We start from the raw sequence: 26,808 nt of genomic DNA, 5'->3' as shown, positions 1-26,808 counted from the left end.
TAACATAAACCGGTACAATTCAGAAGACTAAGAGTTGCTAATAAGTAAATGGAATATTTCAGGGATGCAAAGTGGGGCCTCCAACCCAAGAGCTGGGTACATCTGAGAGACACTGATTCCCTCAAAAGCAAGTAGAGCTGTTAAAGGAACAGCTGAAGTATTTTTTTGCTTGCTAGGGATGTCCTCTACTCTGTACTTCTTTCATAATTTTCCAGTACTCCATTCAAAACTATACAAGATTTATACTGAAGGACAGAAGGAAAAATATTCTGTTATCCCAGAAGCAGACCCATTTTGGGCTAGAAACCCTTCTCTCTGCTCTTTAGGTGGTAACTTCTTTGCTTTTTGTGAAACTTTTTTTTATTTCACAACATTTACTCAGATTAAGCAAAAAAAAAAACCAGCTGTGATGAAAATAATAGATATTCTTTAAGATAAACCCATGCTTATGTAAGGAAATAATGAATTACCTTTATAATCTGTGTTTTATCTGGTTGGGCAATTTATTCATGCCCCAAACTGGATAGGCCAGAATCTTCTATTCTAGAGCTATTTACAGTGCATGTAGGGAAGCCTACATCAAGCCTTTGCAAGATAATGGCCTTAATGAAATTGAAAATATGCAGAGAATAGAAATATGACATTATAAATGAAAGGTAAGCAGATGTTGTGAGGGTTACCTTGGTGGAGCAGCTGGACACGGTACAGGGGAGGCAGGGATGTCAGCAGGCAGGTGTGCAGGCGCATGGCCAGCAGGTACCGGAGGCCACATTCATCCAAGGTATCTCTTCCTGTGCCACAGGAAACACACTTTTAAACATGCAGCTGACTACAGTAGGCATGGAGACAATTTATCATAATATTGTGTGAGGAATGTATGTCAAGGCTGCTGAGAACCTGAACTACAAGTTATTTATTATGTATGAACTACAAGTTCTTGCTTACATCTGTTTTTCTTTCCTGCTGTATCTAACCTGAATAAGTGATGCTAGCTTTCAGCTTTGTCATCCCAAAATACCCAAGGACTAAGTTTACCTTTGCTGAGAAGAATAAGAATGTCAATTCAATAATATGTCAGTTACTAACCTGAGTAATTCTTATCTCTGTTCTCATCTAGTTCAGTGCTTGTCGTGGCCACAGTGTCTGCCAAAGCTACAAGGAACATCTGCTCCAGTCGAGTGAGGCCTGGCAAACTTGAGTGCATCAGGTGGCTTGAAAGGACACTGGCGTGCTCCCGGCCAAAGTAAGTTGGCCCATACTGTGACAGATTAATAACTTTGGATTTACTCTCCCTCTTTTCAGGCTCAAAATCTATAAAGTCTTCGGTTGTAACAGGCTGAACCTGGAACAGATCTGAGTACTGATCCTCTGCTTTTCTCTTTGCATGGTCTTCAGAGCCCTGAGGTATTTTAGAAGTTTCTTCGGCAACATAGGTGGCATCCTGATCTGCAGCAAGCAGTGCGTACAGCGGCAGTGGGGGAATCGAGTCTATCTCTGTGTAGTCTCGGGTCCCATCTTTCCCAGCAGTAATGGTGTCCTTGGCAGTGCTGCCACTCACACTGATGGTGCGAGAAAGATGGCGTTTAGGACCAGTCCCTTCTCCAGCTTCTGTGTCTTTGACTATTGCAACTTCTCCTGCAATGCATTTAACTAAATGCGACAGAATGGCTTTGGCTCGGCGAACTTTACCCAGGTCCATCAGTTCTAACAGCTGGGTTGGATGATACTGGGGTAGAGTAGGTGAAAGAACATGAGCAGCTTCAAAGAGGCCCCCATCCTGAATTACAGTTGGAGTGCCAAAAACATCATCCACAACACCTGCCCCGTCAATTACACTGGTCTTCTTCACCACTGCGCTTGTTTTGAATGGATCTTGTGTTGTTGAGTCTTCAGAAGGAAAAACGTCGCTTTCTCCATTACCAAACTTGACTGCGTGTTTCCACTGAGCATAAACATGCATTTCACAGTCCATGCCCACCACCAGTATTCCATCTCTCACCCAGGATAGAGACACAGGCAGGGAAGGAGTACCATCCACGGATGAAACCAAATCAATGGACCTCAGCAACACCCACTTTGACTTCACACCTTGTTTTATGCTCCCTCCTAGAGGCAGGGTGATGACAGCTACTCCCTCTTTGCTGCTGGTTTGATCTGTTACAATCCCTGAAAGCCTTCCATACATGAAGATGTTGGCACCCACTCCAACTGTCAATATATGTGAACCATCTTCTTTTGAAACCCAGTCCAAATGCACCAAATGCTTGATACTGGGCACCAGGTATTTGTCTTTATTCAAAAAAGCATCTGACTTACTGTAAACAAATAAATTACTATCCACGCTGACCCTTGAGTCAAGAACACTTCCAACCTTTGCTAAATCATCCAGATGAATTGTCTGTTCCAAAACCCACTCTGATCCTCCAGTAGACTCACATTCAAGAATACAAACATGCATGGAAAATTCTTTGGAAACAAACCCATTATGCTGTATGGGTTGTTTGTATGCTACTGCAAGACGTCCTGTGTAAGAACAGCTAACAGCAACCGGCCTTCCTATTATGCTCACTGTACTGCTGTTGTCTTCCCCTTCATCATTCATTAAAGGCCATTTTCTCCAGTGGTAGGTCTCCTTCTCCTCAGCTCTGCTGTTCAGGTCAGTCTCTACAGTGCATCTCCAGAACCGCACTCTGTTGTCCGAACAGGACGTTACTATCAAATACGGTGCGAGGCAGACAGGGTATATTGATGAGGAACTCAAGTGACCTGAAGTCAGAACAAACATTTGCTTTTAGTAATACAAAATAGAATGCCTTTATGATTAAGGCAGATATAACACTGTCTACCTACTGCTAGAGAACTTTACAACGTGGTGTTATTTTTAAAATTTGGATTTGGATAAGGGCAAATAATATCAGAGCTGGTAACAGTCTTGCAGCTTGAACATTACCTATTATCTGCATTTCTGGTCACTATTCAAAGATAAACTGGTAATGAACTAATTCAGAGAAGAGCGCTTAGAACAATGAGAGGAATACAAAGACAAACAGAAGAAGGTGTTAGTGCATCAGGTAAAAAACCCACTATATATCAAACACAGGAATGCTGGCGAATGAGCAACTGGGTATAAACTGTTCATTAATAGATTAATACTAAAACTTACATTTCCAACTATTAAAGTGGTAAGTTTCAGAACAGCGTTCCTGTGGGGACTTGATACATTTACAGAAGAGTAACATGACACGGGTATGATGATTTGAAAGCACCTTTTCAGTCCTTTGTGTTTTCTGTATCAGTAAATCAGTCTTACAGGCTGGGGAGATACAATGCTATAAACCAGGAGATAAATCAGTGGACCAACTGTATAGCAAAAATTGTAAAAGTTACCTGCTGAAGGAGTTGCTCTTACTACTTCCACACCAACAGGAAGATCCAGGGGTTGGCTATACACAAGTCTGGAGCTCAGAATGAGTTTACTGGCAGTCTGAAGGTTAGCAATTGATGAAGATCGTGGTATGGGACTTATGCCAGGCGATACATCTGGAGAAGAATCCACAGTCTTCTGTTCAGGTACACTAAGCTTATTATCTGCTGAAGATGCTTCAGTTGATTTTGCTATATTAAAAAATGCCAGCAGTGTTAAAAAATTGTTTATAGGGACAAAGCATTAATATCTGATAATCAAATTTATTTGTTTTTACAAGAGCTCAAGTTGCACACAAAATCATTATACCATGTGTGCATGCTGTGTCAGTTTTATTGCATGCTGTGACTATTCATTTAAGACATCCATAACATTCTGAAATACTGATAGTTTGAAATAAAGAAGCCACTGCTTAAGTACATTACTTATCCCATCAACACATTTTAATTTTGTTCATAGTTTAAAATGCCATCAATATTTGTAAGGAAGTTTACTGCTTCTATTACACTGATATATTATTCTGAAGATTCTTGATTTCTAGTCTTCTGCTGGGCAAAGGTGATACAATTTGTTTTATAATAAACCACCAAAATTTGTTTTATCTTAAGTAATATGATAGAAATGTCTAAGAAAATTACAACCACCCACTCACCTAAACAGGCTTGGACAGATTTGAGATGAAGATGCCACATTTGAAGAACAGAACAGCCACTACTATCTTTTTCAATTACAACCAGGTAGAACTTCTCTGAGAAAGGTGGTGGACGATATCCTGTAATTCACACATCATATATAAAATATTTAAACATATATATTGATATAGGGTAATGAAATTTATATTTAAACTAAACAATTTTTCCGTAGCAAAAGATGCCCTAAAAACTGACAATAAAATCCCCATTTTCATCTTTGAAATAAATGGTTAGATTATAAAACAAAATATTGAAACAGTATCATTAGCAGCATGCATTAATTGACATTTTGATTACTCATAACAACAGAAGAATTACAAAATAGATACTGACTTACAGACAATCTGAGTATTAACGGCATATATAATTTATTAGATATTTGCCTTTCCATTCAGTTTGAACTTTTTTGCCAGATTATAAAGACTCTTCTACATGTCTTCCTTTTTATTTTGAAGTTTTAAATCTACTACCAAACCTTCCAGTGATTTTCCATTGTGTTAACTTGAAAGCCAGATATATTGGCATCATTACCTGCACCTACCTATTGATGCAGAAAATGTGCTTCTATTCTGTTCACGTTTTATATACAACATAAACACTTTGAAAAATGTACTTTGTCATACAAGCTGTTTCACTCCAGGCAATTAGAAACTCTTTGTTTAACACCATTTAGCAACAATTCATATGAGCAATACATGACAGCCATTTCACTAAATTTTACAGATTCTCATTTAAAAGTAAATTACCACATGCCAGCCAGATTTTAGTATTCCTGAAAAACAGTTTTTGCTACCAATTTAATTCATATTAGTTAGAGTTCATGCTATACCTTGTGATGGCTGGAAAAATATCTCAGTTTCCTTCCCTTCTGCATCCTCCTTATGTGGTTTGTATCCCAAAATGAAGTCTTCTTGGAAGACATGAAGCAACTGTGTGTTTGAGCCACACTGAAACATTGAGCAACTGTTATGCTTCCAGAACAGTACAGCAATATTTAGTATTAATGCAATTAATTATTTCCTCAGTGCAATCTAGCTACCAATGAGGAAGACTTTCTTTTATAAAGTTTAAAGTTATCATCAGAAAAAACAAATATTTTCCTTTCATATTATGAACAGCATGTTCTTGAACTCATCATTTGTATATTGAAATAATTTCACCAAGGGCTGCCAGGACAGACAAATTCTGTAATAATACTTCTGCTGCAGTTATTGACAGATGAATTAGTATCTGATTTCATTTTTCATTTTCATCTATTCATTTTTATTTCTTTGGTGTTGAAAACTTCAGTGGAAGGACATGTCTGCAGCGAATTGCTTGGGAAATCTGAAAAAGGGAACAAATTGCAGATTTTCCTTCTCTCAGATATCTTAACATCTGTCTTTTCTGACAGCAATGTATTTCTTCACAGTAACTCCACCTCGCTACAGAGAAGGCTGCTCATGGTGAAATCCTTCCCTGCTGGTAAGGAAAAATATATCCTTAAAATAGAGTGATGGCAAAGTGATGCTGCAAAACACTTTTTTTTTTCCCAGAGAAACAAGATGGTATTCTTTGTACTCATTTATAAAAATTATAGGAAAATGTTTTGTAAATCTGAACCTAAATTTGAAGATTTTATGTTACTGATACATGAAAGACACAGAAATTTATTGACAATATAGAAATACTTATTTATAAATGTCCAAACTCCATAGTTTTCTAATTAAAATTGGTAAAACTCACTGTTTTTGCAAGCTGCTAACAGAAAACAGCATTGGAGAACATATAGTATATATCATCAAAATAAGTGACTAAGAAGAAGGTTCAGTTATCCTACCTGCTCATTGATTGAGAAGTATAGCTGTGTTAATTAATAAATTTATTTTACAATACAAAAAGCTTGAAGTCATACCTGGCTATCATTCTTACATTCTTACATTTTGGATAGTCAGATCTAATTTTTAGGTTTGGGCTTTTAAAAGTTATTTAAAATTTATTTTTGGTTTTTTTGTGTTTGAGGGGATTGTAATTATTTCCTTTAAATTATGATACCATGGAAATAATTCTTTAGTAAAGTTTAGTTTTCTTCAATAATATGCTTAGAAAATATAGCTTTACTCTAAAAATGAACTTTGAGCTCTTAGCAGCTAACAAAAAGTTGGCTTAGTAAAATGCTCAAGGTACTTCAATATTCATAAAAATTCAAAGCAATCATTGTAACCCTAGAAAAATGTAATCTCTTTTATGTCTTTTCAACAGATTAGGCTAATTAACAAACAAAGTTATTAAACACCCTTATGTTTACCCTAGAGAGTCAACCATTTATTTACTTTGTTAGTTATTGCATCAAGCTCAATGATACATCCTGGTCGAGCAGTAGATTGTTGGCTCACAATATTAAACACCTCCCCAATAAGTTTCTGAAACAGAGAAAAATGAGTAGAATTAGTATATTTTTCCTTTGGACAGAAGAAAATTGCAGTTGCTTATGATAAACTGATGCTTCAATTTTTTCTTGTTGGCACAAACCGTAACAGATTTCTTGCAGTTGTCACTTTGACACTCATGAATAATGTATTTATCAAAGCATGTGCACTGTTGTGAGTCAGTAGCTCTTCATGGGGATGAAACACCAGTTTTTATGGAAGCTAAATATTGCTAATTTAAAGATTTATCCTTGCATAACACCACATAATGTGTCTGTGCAATGAGAAACAATATACCCTTTCACTTCTCTTTCAAGCTTTTGTCACAACATGTAGAAAACACCTTCAGTACAGCTTATATATAAGCTGAAAGCTCTATTGATTTTTGCTGGAATGTTCAGAGTCACTGCTCCTAGAACAGATTCTTCAGACTGATCTGAATACTGACAGGCCTTGTCTTGCAAGATGGTTTATAAAATAACAGAAGAATGAGAAAAAAATTAAAGATGTGTTTCTTTATACAATAACAGTACAAGGTCAGGCTTTACTTTTCCTAAAGTCACAGAAATGAAAGATAAAAAGAATGAAAAAATTAGTTATTGAAAAAAGAAAGCTAATATGACCCTTAGCTGATTCCCTTATATCCCACCATCTCTGCCCTTCCTCATATATAGATGTAACTTAGGTGGATACACCTCAGCCTTGCTCTTCTGTTTTCCTTTTCCCTCTTGCTCTTGACTCCCCTTTTCTGAGAGGACAAACTAAGAAATCCTATTTTTCCTTTTCCCGCCTGCCACAGGTTGGAGAAACTTGTATGTGAAATTTTGGTTCAGTGCAGACACTTTTAGTAGTAATAGCTGCATTTTTTCTGCAAATGCTTAAAGAAAGCTGCAAAATGTGCAACTATGCAAGATGTAATGCATAAGATCTATACATGGAATGGCACAAAAATCACACAGAACTAAAGAAAGACAAACCACTGGAAGGGGGGAAAGGTGAGTTACATTAGTTGTATTTTAACACTTTCAAACCAAACCATGTAGAACTTACAGATGATTCAGGGTCAGATAATTCATCCAGAAGCTTTCGTGCATCTACAACAGCTTGATAGAGCCTCAGGTTTTTGCCATCTGATGCAACAAAGCAAGCACTAGCAGAGTTGCAATAGGTACCTAATAGGAGATACAAAAAAAATTCATGAAGAAAAAAATGGCAGTCAATGGTACCAAGCAGTCTATTACAATCCTCAGTATGTGAATATGCTTCAAACATAATTTTCATCAAGCATTGAAGCAAAAAACCTAAGCAAATGTGTGCATTAATACATCATTTGAACTTTGAAATAATTCCCTTTCTGTTCATGAATGTACCCAGAACTCCTCAAAAAGGTTCAGCAATCTAAGCTGAACTCATGTATGTTTACAAACACTATTCACACAAGCCCCAGTCTGTAGTACACCTAAGGGAAGGCTGCCATTCTTTACTCTGGTGATATTTGATTTGCTGTCATCTCCAGGGCATTGCTTGGAAGAGCCAACTCCACATTCCCAAGGTTGTCAGGGGAACCTTGGGAGTGTAAGGGGAAGCTATTCAGCCATAGCTTTCTTCCCTGTTTATTGACCCTAGGCTCTTTACATAAAATTAATCTCTATGAATATTCCCTTCTGCCCTGCAGTTGAAGTGCAGACATAAAAGTGGAGGAAAAAATAGATATGTCTAGAGTTCTGAACAAGATATGAAAAATTTAAGAGTGTCTTTTTTTGTTTCTCAACAGTACATACAACAGGCTTTACACTGTGATATCCATTTTCCTCCAAACTACAAGAATGAAGCTCATTATTTGTGTTTAGAACACTTTGTGGGATACAGACAGCCCAGAATGTTACTATGTAAGTAGAGAAAAAGAATTTGTTTTATTTTAAATGAAATATATTATGTATTTATAACTTTGCATTAGTATAAAATTTAATGCTACCCCACAGTACAAATGGCTTTTAGTACTGTATACAAAGATGACAACTACTACAACACATCTTTGTGACAATTAGAAAATAAGTATCTGTGTGGCTTCATAGAGCAACATTTGTAGAAGTAATTTTCTTAATTGCAATGGAAAGCTCTAAAATTAAAAACAAAAACTGAAGAATTGGCCAAGGGCATCATACATCAGACGTTGTACAGTCTGACCCCTGAAAAAGTGTTCTTTGCAGTTCTGTAAAGTTAATGTACTTTATTTATTTATAAATGTCCTGGGTTCTAACTGGGCTTTTGTAAGCTTCTGGTGGTCTGAAAAACTTCAGTACTGTTTCAGGACCTCCTAAGCACTTTTAAGCCAGCATTTTAAAGGGATTTGAGCCAATTTAATGCCAGTTTTGGCTGAAAATCTTCCCCTCTAGTTCTGATGTCCAGGTGGTCCAATTATTAGCTCTGTTCAAGCCAATGTCCCTGCAGCTGCACGTGGCCAGCACCCTAAGCCATCAGCACACTTGCATTTGCAAACCACATCAATGCAGAGAGCACTCAAGGAAGCTGCCTGAAGCACTGGGGAAAGGCAGCATCCTGTTCTCTGTGGGAGCAAGGAGTGCTTACTCACACAAAGGAGTTCCTGAGTGTCAGCTGATCCACAGGGACTGCAGACACACTCAGACCACTGCAAGTGATTTGCAGTAGCTTAAAACAAAGTAAAAATGCTTAATTTGCATAGTAAAAGGAAATTTTTGAAAAGTAAATGTAAATACACTCCAAATAAAACAGTAATTTATTGTAACACATTAATTCTACAACACACACTGTTAACTTTATATGGAAACATGCCAGGTACACTCACCAAGGCAATAGCTGGGAATGAGTGTTGGAAGCCAGGCTACATTAGAGAAAGCAGAGGTGTGAAGAGAGTTAATTCGAGCCAGCTCAGACACTCCTCCAGTGTAGGATAAAGGTCCTATGGGGTCTACTCGCCACAGAATCAGCTCACTGTAGATTGCATTTGGGTCATGGAATGTACGGGTTGCTGCATTCTTAAGCTGCTGCTTAGAAGAGCCTCTCTTATGCTTAATAGGATCCATCATCCTGTTTATCCTGTCGGAGTCCCAGGAGGTGTCTGACTCAGGAGTTAACAGAGCATTGTGATGAGAAGATGTCAGCAGCAATGGTAAAACAGAATGGCAGGCCAGATCATTGAGGTGAAAGCGGTGTCCACAGTACCTGAACTTATGGGATACAGTTAGCACAGTAGTGAAAGCTGATTTATCAGCAAAAGTAACTGCCCACTGGTTTAGAGAGCCATCTATGTGTTTGGAAATCATCATTACCACAGGAGAAATTATATTCACATTTGCACTGTCCTGGGCAAAGCTTGGTCCTTTATTTGCTAGAGTATTATCTGGAAAGTCCATTGTTTTCTGCTGTGCAGCACTGCTGCTGTCTTTTACAAAGACGGGGCAGGCATACATCATAATATTTTTGCTAAGGGAGCTAGCATCTCCAGATGGAAATGCAACAGGAATCCTAGAAGAAAATGAAACCTAAAAAAAAAGGAAAAAGAAAAAATCAGAATATATGAACTCAGCTTCAGCCTGAATAAATGTTAGCTATTTTACAGGAAGTACTTAAACAGAATTCCTACTGATATTCAGCTCTAAAGCAAAGGACAATGTTAGCATTAAAAATAAAACCATTTCAAATATGCCATACCTGAACTTGTCGAAAGATGCCTGGAGTGTGTTCATCTAAATACTTCACATGCCACACTAGAAAGGTCCCATCAACAGGATGGATAGTGAAAAGCATATCTGGATTCCTGTTCCATTCTGTTAGGAGCAAGTCGATTTTCCGGTCCAACAAAACTGTGGGCAGAGGCAGGCGAGGCCCTGCTAGCAGAGATGTTTTGGGGCTTCCCTCTCTTTCTCCATCTTCATGTTCTGAAGAGCCTGTACCAGTCCCTGTCTCTGATTCTCTATCTATAGACAAATCTGCAACAGAAATATGCCATTTTTTGCAAAGATATCCCTATCAGTTTCCATTCAACACAGAATTTTTTAATCTGCTAGTAGTACTAGCTGGTCAGAACTAACCAGATTACTAACCATGATCTAACTTCATATGTAAGCCTTTTTCTTTTTCTTCTGTTTCTTCTTCCTCTTCAGCTTCAATATCAAAATCTTGTTCTAGTTGTTGTTCCGAAATTTGTCTTAGATGCTGCATGAATACTTCAATAGAGGATGTAAAATGAAATTCTTTATTATTCAGCCAGTGGACAACAAAGCCTCCACTTCCTTCATCTGTATTAAAAGCAGTTCCAGCCAACACTGAAGGAATATCTGTGGACATTTTGAAACAAATAAAAAACCTATGTATTAAACCATATAAAGCTATGTATTAACCACTCATCTTTTTATTCATATATATATATGTACATATACACATTTCACTTATTTTAGGTATAACATAATTTGTGCCTGCAAGATTAAAAAGGTAAAGATCAAGATTTTACATCCAATTGTAATGAAAACAGCAAAGATATTTTAAGGTCAATACATTTACATGAAAATTTATTCTTATGTGAATGGTAAATGATATTTAGTGGTTCTAACTGCTCAATTTCATATGTTGCAGTGTTGACTTTCATGTATGGGTTTTAGGTAAAGAAAGTCACTGCTCCTTAATCTTTTCCTTCTTTAAAAATATTCTGCATTATTCTATAAAAATCAGCTGTTTTCCCACCAAGAGACTCTGATAGTCTTTTTCAATCACTACATTCTGCAGGATGCAATTACTCTATTCATCATATACCATGGCCCTCCAAACCCAAGAATCAAACACCAACCAGATCGGAAATTTATGCTTCTTTTGCCTTCTGATCTGCAAAGATGAATTTCATTTGCTCATAAAGATGCTGAAGGTATTCAGAACAAATTCAGCTTCATTTGTCTTAAAAAACTCTATGCCAAATAACAGACTTCCTACAAGTTCCCTCTATTTAATGATACAAAGCTCAGCTTCCTTTATTTTTTCCATGTTGTGCAAACACATTATTGCAGTCTAATCAATGTTTGTATTTCACCTGTATTAGGGTTGATGCTTGCTGCTATGTGGAAGTGACCAAGTGCATTTGCTTGATGGGAAATGTGTCGCTGAACTTCATGAATGCCCTGCTGATCTGGCAGTACATCTGTGTGGGTAACAAGAACTGAAGATCTCCTTTGTCCTTTTCTCATATTTTTCAAATGATGAATTGTCTGTTGTAGTTATAAAAAATAAATTAATAAATACCAAAAACATTGTCAGATAAAAAGTTACACTTACATAAAGCTTCTTTCTACTAACAAAATGAAGACTAATTTCAAAAGGATTATTTTAAATATATTTCAACACAGATTAGTAACATGATACATCTAATTAGTAATTAGATGTATTATGTACTTCTGATCGACCCAAAAGTAAATCTCTTCTAACAGTCTTCTAAAAGTTCCTTTAATATCTACTCAACAACACCACAAAAAATACACAGGATTTTGCACAACATTAATGGACAAAATTAAAACAATCTAAAAGCAGTAACTTTTGTAATATAATTTTATAATGAATTGTTTTTGTATGACTGAAAATTTCTGAGCATATAAAGAGCACAAGTGATTTAACAGTCTGAAGTGTAATTGCTCCCAAGCTCCCTATTTATTGATGGCCATGATATTTAAGAAGTAAAACCTTCATCTGATTGTAATGGTCAACAAATGAGTGGTGAGGTGTTTTTTTGTTTTCTTATCTTTCCTTGGTTTTATATTGATAGTGTAGTGCTGAGGATAACAGACCACCACTTTGTCATCTAGCAGGATCATCTTTATTAAACACACTTGAGTATTTATATGTTTTTTCTGTGCACAAGAAGGATCAACTACACAGCCAGTGATTAAAGACTGACCAATCAGACAACTAAATGGAAGAACAGATGTTTCTTTCTCTTTTATCTTGGACACTCTCACACATCCCACACAGTTAATTGAAACATTCTCACACTCACATTTGTAGCTGCAGATGATCTTTGGTATGCCCTTTCTCATGAGAAAAAGGTGCTTGTTAAGGTTGACCAGGAGCAGCTGCTTCTACAGACAGGTTTTCTTTTACTGTAAACTTTATAGACTCACTAAGAATATAAGACTGTCACTGAAACAAAATTATCTAATGAAGTAACTAAAATTTAAGATTTTAGTTATTATTTTGTCTTTATAATTGCAGACTTTCAGACCAAATCACAATGAAACCATCATTACTATTCCACATTAAAGACTGTCTCTTCCCATCACTGTTAGCTAACTATAAAAAAAGCAAATTGAGTTTTAAAAACATGGTGTATGAATGCAGAGTTGGAGTCTCTGACTTTTTCAGTGTTTAGTAATAGACTTCAAAACCTGATATGGAATAATTCAGGTTATTCCGTTATGCATATAGGTATTACATAATACACATTCTTAGAGCTCTATATCCTTCAATATTTAAAGTTTTGAGAATCCTGAAATAAAAATGTCACAAATTAAGTATTTACATGTACCTCTAGTGCATGTTGTATAGTGTCCTTTTGCTTTCCAGACTGAGAGATGGTGCTGCTGATGCTGGAGGTGGTGGTTTCACAGATCTGCTCCCCCAGGAGAGTATCTTCGGGCAGCAGCGTCTCTGCCCACAGCCGGCAGATGCCATCGAGGCATGAGGTGAGTAACACATTACAGACCAACCCCCTGATGGCAGAGACAGCAAAATTACTGCCTGGGGAACTCAGTTACATAGACATAGCAGAAATTAGGGGAGTGTACAAGAATTTAGTAGTTACTGTTTTATCCAAATTTCTGCTTCTCCCCTAACTGAAGGTTAACATGATTATCATTTTTAAACCTGGTGATACAGAACTTAATGGGAAGGTATTGCCATGCCTTGTTTCTTCAAAGTATAAGAAGAGAAGTCTCATGCTCTTGATGGCAAAACATTAGGCAGAATGTTAAAAAAACACCTGATCAAAGGCTTGCTTGCTTTTTGAAAAAAGGCAGCTTTCAAACCTGGGCATGTACTTGCTGATGTTCCGCCAGGAAAATCCTGTCACTGCTCGGGGATGCGCCAAATAAACAAAGGAAAACTGCACATCCTCTGAGCCTTTTTTCTTTTCTTCATTCTCTTGGGGCAGGAGAGATGACTTCCAACCAGTCATAGGATACCAAACCTTCAAGAGGCAGTCATCCTAGGTAAACCAATAAAAAGCCAGGGGCTTAGGTAGCTATAATTAAAAATGTAACAAGAACAAAATCACAAGCAATAACCAACTGCTGTTCTGGTATTGTTCATGAAAATTTGGCTCAGAACTAAAATTCATCTCGCTGTTCAACTAACAGTAGGTGCCAGTAAAAAGTGCTTACCTATTGAGACTTGTAAACCAAAAGGAATCATTCAAATGAGAGGGTACATTAAAGAGAATTATTAATTGAAAACTTAGCTTGAATAGTGATTTGACAAAAAGTATTGCAAACTGAAATAGAATTGATAACTGAACCAGAATTCACTAAATAAAAACCTTCTTTAATTTATCCAGATATGTGCATATTATACCAGATCATAATGATCTCATTACTTTCAACAGAAGTAGAAAAGATTGTTTATGTATATCTGAAAATTCATCTAAGTATACTACATCTAAAAAAATTTTTTTAAAAAAATATAACACATACATACATACAAGTCTGTATCACTGTCATTTACTCATGTATTCAGTAGGAATACATAGATAAATCAAATTTCTTGTTGCTAAAATCCATGGAATTACACAAAATACAGCATTACATGAGATCATAATTTACCATTGCTAAGATTACAATAGAATGTAGGGTTCAGGTCTATACATATTACTTTTGTCAGACAAATGAAAAATACTGCAAAAACTCAATTATTCTTTTTTGTCCTTACCTTCCCAGCTGTTGCAAAATATTCACCATCAGGAGACCATGACATCAAATGTACTGATGTTGCAGTCCTAGAGAACAAAAGAGCAAGTTAAGTAAGGTCTATTTATTCTAAAATATTAGTCCATAGGTATTCAGTTGATTCAGTGTTACTGTTAATTATTTAAATTTAATATTGAATTAAGTAAAAATTAGATTAAGTATTTTATAGTTGTTTCTTTAAGCATACTTTTTGAATAGTAGGAGCAAAGAAGTATTTTCATACTTTATTGAAAAGACAGCTGAAAAAATTGGTTTCAATACAGCAAGCTAGGTTAGATTCAATAGGGGTGAGGATTTTTTATTTGAAATAACTTATATTGTTTGAATTTTAGGGTATTTAAAAGTACATTTTAAAATACAGGTGAGGTAGCATTGCAATTTGTCTTAAAACAAAAATTATCTCACTTGCACTGCCAGACACATTTCCAGTCATTTAGAACTGGGAGAACTTTATCATCCTTGATCTGACTGCTGGCATCATCATCTTCATCTTCCTCTAGAATGTCATCAGATGGAGGGGCCCACAATTGCAAAAAGTCTGTTGCTGTCAATAACCTGTTACCTGAAAGGGAGTGATACCAAAGCTATGGAAACAGGATGATGAAGGTATGTTGAAAGATTAAGCCTCTCATCATATTTTGTTGTGAATTATCCAGAATAGGTTGAATGCTAAACTTTAGTCCATTTTAAATATGATAAGGTGTTCCATCATCTCACCCAGCTGGTTTTATTAAAACATTTTGAATTTATAGTATCTTTCAAGAAAGAATACCAAGGCTATTTATTTAGTTCCTCTTTTTGCATTGTTAAAAGGAGAACTTTGAATCATAGAATTGTATTTACCAATAAATGTTGCAGATGCTTAATAGCTATTCATATCGCAAATAAATACAAAGACATCTTATAAAGATTTGTGTCTAGGTACATTGTTGACTTTTGTGCTAAAATTTCATTTAAATGATTATTAGTGACAATTTAAGTCAGTTAACAACTTAGCACTGTGATTCCCAAACCAAAATCTTACATAAGAGAGGCAAACACTTGGCACAGCATCTTAACAAATGTTAACTGTGGCTTCACATTTTATGCAACACTGCCTGAGAAGAGGTAATTTAAAATCTGCATATTCAAGCTCTCATTTTATTATATTAATAATATTTTGTGTTCAAGTCATTCTAACTACAAATGTTGACCAAATATTTCATAAATGATGCATTACCTTGAGGATCCCAGGCCAGGTTGTAAGTCATAGAACTGAGGAAGAATTGCCCAGTTTTTAGCCACTGACACTTCAGCTGCTGTAGTGTAAAAACAGTCAAGGATTAAGTCTCACATCAACAGCAAAAAATAAAGATATTGGTATTTCTTTCTATATGAAATTGCTATTAAGCCTGCTGCAAAAGTATTAAGAGATAGATTGGTACATCAAGTTTTAGTATGTTTTAAAATCGTTTTGTAAAATCTATCTGGACTTGTCCCACATACAAATATTTCTGTAGATTACTTTTGAACTACTGTGACCATAGATTTAGAGGAACGTAAGGGATGGCAGTATAGATACCACAAAGATTGTGAAACCTGCTTGGGAACATCCTCAGTGGTCAAGCGCTCAGCCATGTCTGTGCTGTTAAAATAAGTCTGGGTGCACTAAACAAGTCTGTGCTGTATGTCTGTCCTGCACCTCTCATAACCTCACAAATAAGAAATACCAGCTTGTCATTCTAGTATGAGACTCAAGAACAAAATGTTGGGGACTTAGGAGAAGTGCAGTCCACAGCTCATTCACTGAAAGAGTCTACCCATCCAGTTGTATTATGATTGGTGGAAACTGTTTATCCATTTTTCTGTTGTGTGCCAACATAATATAATAAAAATAACTGGCAGACAGACTTTTGCCTCTTCTAAGAGCCTTAACAGAATTAAAATAATGAAATACACACTTACACAATTTCTTTTATGAGAATTTATACCAAGTGGTTCAAAAATGCAAACAGCGTTTCCATATGATGCAGCAATCTGGGGAAAGGAAAGAAAAAAAAAAGTTGAAGACTCAAAATGTAAGGTCAGGAGGCAAGCGGAGTAAGTGCTCCTTAGTATTCCAAATTAGCTAAAGAATTTCCAGTACCTCTTCTATGTGCCAGGGTTGAAATTTCACTTGAAAAGTGAAATTAGTACAAATGTAATTAACTGTGTTATGGGTATATTTTCTTAAGGCAATTGAGGAAAACACTCTTGAATAAACCCACCTTTCACATTTTAACTCTAAACAGGGCAGACATCTCTTTCAGTGGCACAAACACAGTCACAGTCATCTAGAGCAACTACTCTTAATGCACAAGAGAAAGTTGATGCCTTCACTGCTTCTGCTCGTGTTCTGTGTACTTCACAGCTAACTAATGCATTAATTATTAGTGTCTGTGTCCCTAGATTACATTTTGTATCACTAAATAATAGTTACAAAAAGCAGAAAGAAATGCAACTCTATTTTTAGCATTCAAATACATTTTGAGAGGATATAAATGGTAAATAGAAAAACTGAAGTACATATGCCATTGAACCCTTCAGTTTCTTTCATTCACTTATTTCACAGAAATCTCTAAACACAAAATAGTATTCCTTAGGTATTTATCTGGGCTTGTTCCTAATACTCATATCCTTTAAATACTTCTAACTATCTTTAAAACTTCTCTTTCTTCTTTAGAAGATTTTTAAAGAAAAACTGTTTAAGTCCTTCCCATCCAGGATCTGGTTTCCTCAAAACGGAAATGATGCAAAAGTTTCATGGCATTTATTACGAAATCTTATTTCTTCCTTAGGGGGAGGGGGAGAGAAGGTTGCAACAACAGAGTCAGTCAGAGAACAGACTGTGTGTTCAGAGTCCTGAATGCAGAACCACCCAGGGGTTTGTGGTGGTCTTGCAGGGACCATCTCTGAAGCTGGGATCTCTCTCCCACTCTTACTGGGACTGTGCTGCTGACGTTCAAGGGCTCTGCCAACTAAATCTGCCCAAATCCTAACTAGGGCTCCCTCAGTACTGGTACCAATTTTTAATTCTAGTCAGCAGTGACAACGGACAAACAAAATTTGCTCAGTGCTCTACTGGAACTCCTAGAAAATTTTTTTCCTTCCTCTTTCTAACCCGTCTCTCTAGCATTGTTTGGGGATTTAGAATGAAACCACTAAGCAAATCAAGGGGCCATGCAGTTATGACAGCTCTTGGTGTAGCACTTCTAAACACACTAAACATGCTGAAGCCTTTCTAAATGTATTTCAAATTCATGACTTTGCAGGACACACACACATATGTGTATACGTATGTATAGATAAATGATTTATCCATTTCTTCTTTTGTTAGATGGAAGCACACAAAATGGAGCCAGTAACCATCATTTCAGTACCATCCCAGTTCTGATATTGTACTGTAACTAATGCATCTGTTCACATTTTGTCACACCTCTTATTGCAGGTCCCAGAAAGGGAATAAAACCTTTGTTCCAACATGTCTCCTGCTTCCTCTACCTTTCTCCCTCCCCCAAATTACTAATAAATTGAAAGAATAAGACTAACACAAGAGGTGCTACTCAGAAGTCCCAGATCAATAAATCATGATCTTTGTTGGGAAATTAACTCTTTCATTCCCTTAATGTATTATGTTGCTGTTTAATTATTTAATTTAGAGTTCTCAAATTTTAAAACTTCTATACAGATTTATTGAAATCCTTACCCTGCCTTGTCGCTGGGAGCACTCCACGCAACTGACCTGGATATTTCCATGTTTAGCACCGGGAATAATCTGCACACATTCAAAGTCATTTGCCAGAATAACAATGTCACAACCAGAGCCATATGCCTGAAACAATTTTCAAAAGAAATAAAATTAAATGTTTATTTTAAAAGCTAACTAAACACTTGCTACAGGACTGATGTTTTTGGAAGCTGTGAACATCCCAGTTAAACAGGAAGTTACAATGTAGCGGGTTTGCTCCTCACTAATTCAATGAGCAACAAGGAAAAACAAAGTAGCAAGGGAGACCATAACACTATCAGGGTTTAAATGAAAGCAAACAGAAAAGAGTAAAAAAAAAAAAACCAACTCAAATCCCAAATTGAAATCAAGAAACTTGAGCTATTTACTTTTTGTTTGTTTTAAATTTTAGTAGATTTTTTTTTCTCCCCTCCAACTCTTGTTGACACTTAGAGCAAGGCAGTCAAGCCAGGAGCATTTCTTAGTGAATTTGCATGTACCTTTCTTCAATAGGTGTGTCTTGTACCTCCATCTGCCTTCTTTATTATTTTTTAAAATCAAGATTGTTAAGGGATTCTTTTCTATAGTAATGTAATTTCTGGGCTTTTCTGAGTTTTAAGAAGTCATATTACTATAAGACTGTAAAACAACAAAGATTTCTTTTGGATATACTGTTGTGCAATACACTCTATATTCTAAAGAATTTGTCTACATAGTAGCTATAGAACAGTGACAGCCTGCAGCACTTTTTATTGGCAGGATAAATATATATATACCTGTCTGCCAACCTTTCACCTGTTCTAAAAAGTTTAATCACTCCAGATTATCTGTCCCATTGAGCTCCCACCTTCAGGCACAGAAATCTCTCCCTAGAATCAATCTCCACTAAGCCTTTTACAGTAACCAGTTAAAGCTGGAAGTTTCTTTCCTTAAAGCAAGTTTTCCACTGATTCCAATACAGTAGGCAGAAATTTATAACACCTGAGTTAAGCAGAGAATGCAAGTCCTCCACAGTGAATTTCAGATGGTACAAAATTACTTGTCACTTTAACTTGTCCACTGGATTTTTCACAATAATTTCCAAAATACTGAGTCAGCCCTTGCCCTCTACTTTGAGATCAATCAGTGTAAAGGCTACTTTATTGTAAATGTATGAAAGTTGTATTTGTACTGATTTACCACCAGTGCCCCTCAGTGGCTGCACTAAGATGAGGGTGTAAGACCACCATTGGAATCAGAATGGACAGTTTAGGTCTCACGACTTTCTATGTCTACTTCTAATTCTCCTGGGAAGGAGCAACAAGTGAGAAATGCTGAAAAAAAGAGTTTAACTTAGTGAAAGTATGTCACTGCATGGAACAGAAAGGAACAGCAATACAAGCAGCAAAGCAAAAACTCAATCCCCAGAAATTAATACACCACACAACTGCACACACAAAAATGAAAATTGCAGATAAGACAGATTGTCTAAAAGATTTCCAAGGTCACCTCACAAAAATAGAACGACAGTGTTGTGTGAGACACAATAACCCACACTGCTGTTCTGGGAAGCTCTGAGGAACTGATACTGGAGTGATTCACAATGTAAGCAGCATTGCTAAAAGGTTGTTGGAGCGAGATTATCTGTGTAACAGAATATCCCAGCTCCTTGATGACTAGGCTATGTGATTATTAGACTCAGTCTGGAAGGGAGTAAGTTATTATTAAAATTGAATACGATTATTTCCAGGATATAAGAGAAAGAAAGATGAGATTCTGAAATAAATTCTGGCATTGAACAGAAAGTCCTTTTGTTTCATTGCTTTCCTATTTTTATACTGTATTCTTTACAAAACAAGCTTCACCAGCAGTGTTGAATACTGGATGAAACAGTATGGGCTCCTTAGTATGAAGGAAGAAGATTAAGACCAGGATGTGAATGCCCAGAAGTAGACAGGAAAATAAAACATCCTCTTGTTCCAACAATTTATTCAGAATTCAAATATTCACAAGAAATTTATTCTCCTACTTAAACTTCAAAGGGTGAGCATTGAAACAGAAAAGAATTGAGTCATCTTCTTTTCAACAGTCTTCTCCATAACTACCAGTACAAACCCACTAAAAGATGTGACTTAAATTATCTAAATAAAAAGAGGTGTTGATCCACTTAAAACAAGGACTTAAACCTTTCAAATCCCCAATTCACTGTTGGTATTCATAACTTGAGTCGCAAATTTCAAGCTAAATTATATATAACTTATCATTAGTCGCATTTTTATTAGCAAGAGACATGTATGTGTGTGTCAAATTGTAAAAGTAAAAGGCTTATCAACTTCAATTTCCTTATGCTTAGTGTTCTTAAACATGCCCATTTGTATGTGTTTGCACAGCTCATAATGCATGAAACAGAAAATAATTTATCCTTGGCTATGTCTGTTTATTCTGTGAAGCAAAAGAATTTAGTGTTTCTCTTCAAACATTTCAGTTTTTCATCTTTTCTGTCCCCTACCTACACTTCTTCCACCAACAAAGCATTAACTTTTCAGCTAATTATGAACTATTTAGCATATTTTTACACAGGTAACTGAAAAGGTGGTTCTTATTCATCAAGATACAGAGATCTCTTTCCTTTGTGAAATCTTCTTGTCACTTGTAGGCATCCTACTCTTTGCCTGTGCTTCCTGCTGCACCAACAAGTGACTCAGCAGCCTGAGTGCCCTGTGCCAGCAGTGGGGACCCCTTGGTTAGGGGGGCAGGCAGAGCCCCTTCCCAGCAGCAGGACACTAGCCTTCAGCTCTAGGCTGGTAGAGCAAGTGCTGCTACCTCGTGGCTCTGGGGTAATTTTCTGAGTGTAGATATTTGTTGTAAGAATGTGCCTTCTTTCTTGAAAGTATATGAAATCTTAAAATAATTTTATGAAGTAAAGTCATTAGAACACACATTTGAAAAAGGTCCATATAGTTTTATGATTGAAAGACATTTTCATATTTCATGTTATATGCCTAAATGCAAGTTTTTCATTTGATTGCTTTTATGCAGCTTTTCTGATGTCTTCATTATATTAACATGTTTATACTTTAAGAGAACACTTTTCTGTTAAATCCTCTTTTCTTTTGTCCTTAAGCTGGTAATGCAGCAGAAACACCCCACAGTGACAAAGAACAGGGAAGTGTCACAATATTTAACATCAGTAGTTCCTTAAGGATTCAGCTGACAACAACATCATGAGGTCATTTGTGCCACCACAGGTCTCTCCTGCCAGAGAAACAGAGGCCACAATATTGGTGGTAGCAGACTGACAATCTGCCTAGCCTGATAAAAGGAATGGAAAATTGGTAAGCCATACAGACAGGAAAGATGAAAAATACAGCACCGAGATACAGTAATGGATGAGAGCAGCACAGAGCTCTTAAATAAACAGAATTATGAGCAGTGACTGAACAAAACAAGTGCAGTAAGAACCACCCACATGGAGTATCTGCCAACCTCCATTTCTAATGTCACTGATAACTTCAAGGAGAAAATTAAATGGAGTTGCAAAACCGCCAGAATGCAAGGATGACTTGCAAGATCCATAAGCAATTAATAAGCTGTAGTTTGCCAATGTTTGCTCTATCTGTCAAGATCTGGGACCACTGAAATGAACAATTACAAAACTTTAATTGAATGCAGGAGCACCACACAGAAGTAGGACATTGTGTCCTAGTCTAACAGTTTATGCTATATCCTCAGTTTTCAGATAATATGAAAGCAGCACATGCTTCTGTCTTTTTCAGCTGCTCATGTTTTCCAGTTTGCTTCTGGAACTAAGAGACAGGGAAACAATTATTCCTTCACAGTCTCATCTGGGTTTTTCCTTACACAAATACTTCTCTCTGTATAAAAAAAGCCAAAAAAAATCTCTTTCTATAACCTGCAACTCTTTACAAATTTGGCATAAGCATAATAAAACACAAGTCCTCAAGCTCCTGTGTGTACTATCAGGGATGCAGAGGCATTTCAAGATGGTAAATGATGTGGAAGAAAAACAATCGGTGTTATTAAAAAACTGAAATTCATAAACATCTAAAATTACATGAATTAAAACATCTATTGAAACCTGAAAGTCTGTACAGGGCTTAAAGGACTCCTCTAGTAAAACAATACTCATTTTTACGTTTCTGGCAGAAATTCCTCCACCTTCCACTTAGCAATGAAGACACCTGAATCCTGAACTATTTCCAAGCTCTCATCAATGGACATCACTTGCACTTCCTCCCCCTCCTCCTTCCAAGTACTTCTAGAATTACATACACTTAATGCAAACGAGCAAAATAACTGAGAAACAACTCCTAACTTACTACTAGCCCATGGCCTGTGAAACAGGCTTTCCTAAATTGACATTTCAGACAAATTCATGATTAAATACTTTACAACATGCTTAAAAATACAGAGATAAGAAAACTTAGTAAGGATTCAGATATTAAGCATGTCCAATCCAGTTTACATAAAAACAGTGCAGAACATATAGATATATGTAAATAGTAATAAATAACTGAGAGGGATTTGCAAATAAGTAGGATGAAGTAGTGAAAACATAGGAGAACCCAACACAGCAGAGCAAACCTATTTTCAATTGCTGTATCTTGTGGACAACTGTGTGAATGAAGATTTTGCTGGTTTCAACAAGGTAAACAAATTTACAGGGGTGTGGGAAACTTATCTGCAATAGCTTCTGGAATTCACCCCACGCAGCTCCAGGCAAAGTGTCAATACTGGAAAGAAATACATTAAGAACCTTGTCCTTTTCAAAAATGAGAAATAACAAATGAATTTTTCTCACTTTTATCAGTAAAATTCTTAGATATCCCTAAAATCTGACCTTCTGATATTTCATTAACGATGTTTATGGTTTTGTATTTTGCACAATCAGTGCAAAAGTAAATATCATTTCCTGCTCGTCTGACACTTGAAATTTTTATACTTACAGAATCCAGCCTCTAGGTAAATGACATAGCTATTTTTATCTATTCATTTTTAAACCCAGACTAACCTTAGAAACAGTTCCATTCTGTTGTAGCTGCTTAACCAGCTCTTTCTGAACAAAAGCTAAACACAATCAGCTGTGGTTTGAAAAATGCATTTTACTACCTTTAAAAGCTTATTAGCTACCAGTTAGACTGTGAGGCACAAACACCTCTTCTGTCAGGGCAGGGTCTGTGCTGTAAGGCCCTCTGCTTAAAGCTAAACCTTCAACCTTCTGTAAACTCACTTGTGGAACACAGTTAGCAATATTTGCTAAAATGAGAACATGAACTAACAGCAAGCTGAAAAGTGCACAGAATTATTCCCAGAACTTCTGTCACTCAGTACTTTGACCCTTCGCTTAAGCAGAGTCTTTTCAGAGCTCAGACGAAGGAGGCTGAGGAGACAGTCTGGTACAAGATAGCATTATGGGGCTATTTTGCTTCTAATCACCCTTCCAACAGTTTTTCCTGTGTATCACCCGCTCTACCAGACCATCCAGCAGGTACACACATCTCTGGGCCTCAGCCCTTCCTTGGGAAAGGCTGGATGTGTGTCAGGATTGCTGCAGGCAGATGTGGGAGCTGAGGGAGGAAAGGACCCTGCACATTCCAGAATAAGCACTGACAAAACCTTTGTAGCCAACCTACAGACAGCCATCTCTATTTCTTTGGATCTCTGTGGTTTTACGCAGCTGCTAATACTTGTTTTAGCAGGCAGAGAGAAAAATAGTGGAAAATTATTTATTTCCCTCTCTTATTCTCAGAATAACTAGATGACTTTAACCAAAGCTTTAAAAAAGTTGAGGCAGACTGTGTTATCATCTTACCTCTAGCTACACCGACTTGGAAATTAAAAGCTTACCTTTATCCCCAGCAAGGAGTCATGTAAACAAGCCAAGGACAAACCACAGAAGAAGGGAAGAATGAAGAACCTGAGAACTGCAATGTCCCTAATCAGGTTAGAAGAAAATGTGTTTCTTCTCTCGGAATCCTAAGATTGCTGGACTTGGACATCTAAAGTACATTAATCTTAAGAGGAAGTTTCTTCTCCTACTCCTCCTCAAGAAAAAAGGGAAATAGTTCCAAACCTATTAACTAGTGGGTACATATATATATGTACCCAACCCATTATTCTGCTGTTAAGCAGAGTATTTTTAACAGCAGTGATTCATTTCTGCACACAAAAAAGCTGTATTTTCAAGTGCCTGCGATGAATCAGTTGTAGCAATTTTGAACCGTTCTCACGCATTCTCAACGCCCCAACACCAACCAAAACGTGAGTGGGCACATGTGCACACAAACAGCAGCTCCTGTGCCACAGCCCTGTGGATTCCCACAGACACCTATGGATTCCCAGACAGCTATGTATTCCTGCAGACACCTATGGATTCCCAGACAGCTGTGGATTCCTGCAGATATCTCTGTATTCCTGCAGACACCTATGGATTCCCACAGCGTGCTGTGTACATCTCCCCTGCCCTCTCCCTGCCCTGCTGGTGCTGTGAGCCAGTGCCTGACAGGTGCTGGGGCTTCAGAGCAGGTCTGCAGAGTCAGGCTCTGTCACCTGAACTGCAAAACCTGCCTCGGGATCTGAGCTGAAGTCCTGGCTCCAAACAGCTCAGCGGTTTGGGGGCACAAAGCTCTGTCCAGACAGGTGATGTTGACTGACAGAATTTGAGGTTAGGCACTAATGAACTGCCTGCAGTCAATGGTAGATTATGGTTCTACTAAGTCACACAGGTAACCAATTTCCTAAGAATCTGGATATAAGACCTCAAACTGCCTGTTTGCAGGTAGTTTTTACCTGTACAGTTTACTCTAGGATCAAGGCCTAAAAGAACAGGAAATAGTACCATGAATACAGAGAATGAAGAAAAAACACAGAAGAAAGTTACAGCTATGGAAGTCCATAAGATACATTTATTAAAGCATACTTATCTCTTTAGCTCCTTGTTTGCTCTATTACAAAAATATTGGATACAGCAGCCAGAAAAACAGTGTGGTCTGTTATTTATAGTTCCATAATTTAAATCCTACCAAACAATCCTGCATCATTTTGGAAGGTGCTACCTTTGCTCTTGGAAAATTCTTGTAGAAACCACAATAAACATTATAATTCATTACTGATGTTATCAAAGCTATGACAAGAATGGGCATAAAGTTATGTTGCATAATTGACTTTTCAAATTGCCATTGTAAAAAGGAACACATTAGAATGTGAATGTGAGTAAATGACTTATATAAAAATCAAAAGTAAAAGAGGTCCCTTTAATAGCAGTATGGCTGCATAGCAGCAGAACGAGGAAAATAAAGACAAACATGGCACCTTTTATTTCTTAAGGATCTCTAGCATTCATTACTGAAATAAGACATTGGTGATAATTCACTGCAAGCTTTAAATGTTTCACGAGTCTGCTGACATTCATCTTACACTAGAAAGGATGTTCTGCATCATTTTGTTTGGAACTGGTTTGTGCCTGGGATAATCTTGTTAATATAAAATGCAGTAAGACAAGTAACACCTAAAGAATAAGATACCGATTATATGGCAGCAGGAAAACACTGCAGAAACTGATCACTGACCAAAATCAAAGCATACCAAGCACACGTAACCTAACGGAGTGAAACTAACATTAGAAATTGACAATAAACAAAAATAGCCTGTGAATGAGAATCAGATTGTTTTATACACTACGGGGCTCTTGAAATTCACTTAGTGTGTCTCTTTATCATCTTTTCCTGTTTCTTTTCCAGTTTGAGAGGAGCATTTGACAAATTGGTGTTTTAATTTTTAATTTATGTGTTAAGGCTCAGTAATGGAAGGCAGACGCTCCTCAGTAGCGGGCGGGCTTCGTCAGAGCCCCAGTGCAACTGACTGTGTGCGCTGTGCAGATAAGATATGAACATACACAAAAATATATTATAAAAAATTAAAAAATAAAGACAGACAGAAGGGCCCAGCGAAATCCGAGCACACCCACCGGGGGGTTCCCCGGTTGATACAGAGCACGGGGCGCTGCCAGGCGATCCCCGGCCGCCCCCAGACCCGCCGGTCCCGCAGCGCCCCCCGCCCGCCAGGATCCCCTCCCTCCGCTGTCCCCGGGCCCGCGCCCGCCGGGCCCAGGCCGGCCGCGGCGCCCGTTACCGTGAAGGGGGTGTCCTGCACGCTGCCCACGGAGTAGCCGTTGTCGCCGGGGTTCACGGCGCCGGTCAGCACCTGGTGCAGATGCATCGCGGCCCCGGCCCCGGCCCCGGCCCCGCCGCGCCGCCGGGACCCGGATGGCTCCGCGGGCGCGCGCGCGAGGGCCGGCAAGGGGGGAGCGGGAGGGGGGCGCGCGCGGCGGCGCACGCGCCGGGCAGCGCTCGGATCAGGTGAGGCGCGCGCGCGTGGGCACCGCCCTCTGCGCGCGCGGGGGGCGGGCCCGGCTGTGCGCGTGCCCGCGGGCGGGGCGGGGCGGGGCTGGGCCGGACTGGACTGGAGGGGGGGTTGTGAAGGGCGCGCGCGAGGCCGGTACGGGGGGGGTGGGCAGGAGTCGGTGCCGTGAGGAGCGAGGGCCGGCCCGGAGCGGGCA

At 37.8% G+C, this 26,808-nt stretch overlaps 1 protein-coding gene across 3 annotated transcripts in view; it reads right to left on the bottom strand.

The window, feature by feature from the left end:
• Window positions 1–26,567, bottom strand: part of DMXL2 (Dmx like 2) — a 47,545-nt gene extending 20,978 nt beyond the window's left edge. For all 3 annotated transcript variants that reach the window (XM_059482563.1, XM_059482564.1, XM_059482565.1), the window contains exons 1-19: window positions 26,382–26,567; window positions 18,231–18,356; window positions 16,451–16,522; window positions 15,726–15,804; window positions 14,912–15,068; window positions 14,469–14,535; window positions 13,571–13,749; window positions 13,072–13,255; window positions 11,587–11,761; window positions 10,610–10,843; window positions 10,218–10,495; window positions 9,352–10,048; window positions 7,575–7,696; window positions 6,429–6,518; window positions 4,946–5,063; window positions 4,077–4,196; window positions 3,388–3,615; window positions 1,087–2,766; window positions 681–791 (exon numbers count right to left, since the gene is read on the bottom strand). In XM_059482563.1, the coding sequence (XP_059338546.1) occupies window positions 681–791; window positions 1,087–2,766; window positions 3,388–3,615; window positions 4,077–4,196; window positions 4,946–5,063; window positions 6,429–6,518; window positions 7,575–7,696; window positions 9,352–10,048; window positions 10,218–10,495; window positions 10,610–10,843; window positions 11,587–11,761; window positions 13,072–13,255; window positions 13,571–13,749; window positions 14,469–14,535; window positions 14,912–15,068; window positions 15,726–15,804; window positions 16,451–16,522; window positions 18,231–18,356; window positions 26,382–26,468 (4,804 nt within the window). In that variant the 5' untranslated portion in view covers window positions 26,469–26,567. The remainder of the gene's footprint in view (window positions 1–680; window positions 792–1,086; window positions 2,767–3,387; window positions 3,616–4,076; window positions 4,197–4,945; window positions 5,064–6,428; window positions 6,519–7,574; window positions 7,697–9,351; window positions 10,049–10,217; window positions 10,496–10,609; window positions 10,844–11,586; window positions 11,762–13,071; window positions 13,256–13,570; window positions 13,750–14,468; window positions 14,536–14,911; window positions 15,069–15,725; window positions 15,805–16,450; window positions 16,523–18,230; window positions 18,357–26,381) is intronic.
• Window positions 26,568–26,808: the final 241 nt, after the last annotated feature.

This window comes from Ammospiza nelsoni, chromosome 14, assembly GCF_027579445.1.
Source record: "Ammospiza nelsoni isolate bAmmNel1 chromosome 14, bAmmNel1.pri, whole genome shotgun sequence".
Classification (NCBI taxonomy): Eukaryota; Metazoa; Chordata; class Aves; order Passeriformes; family Passerellidae; genus Ammospiza; species Ammospiza nelsoni.
The sequence above is the reverse complement of the archived record's forward strand: the minus strand, read 5'-3'. Positions and strand labels throughout refer to the sequence as shown.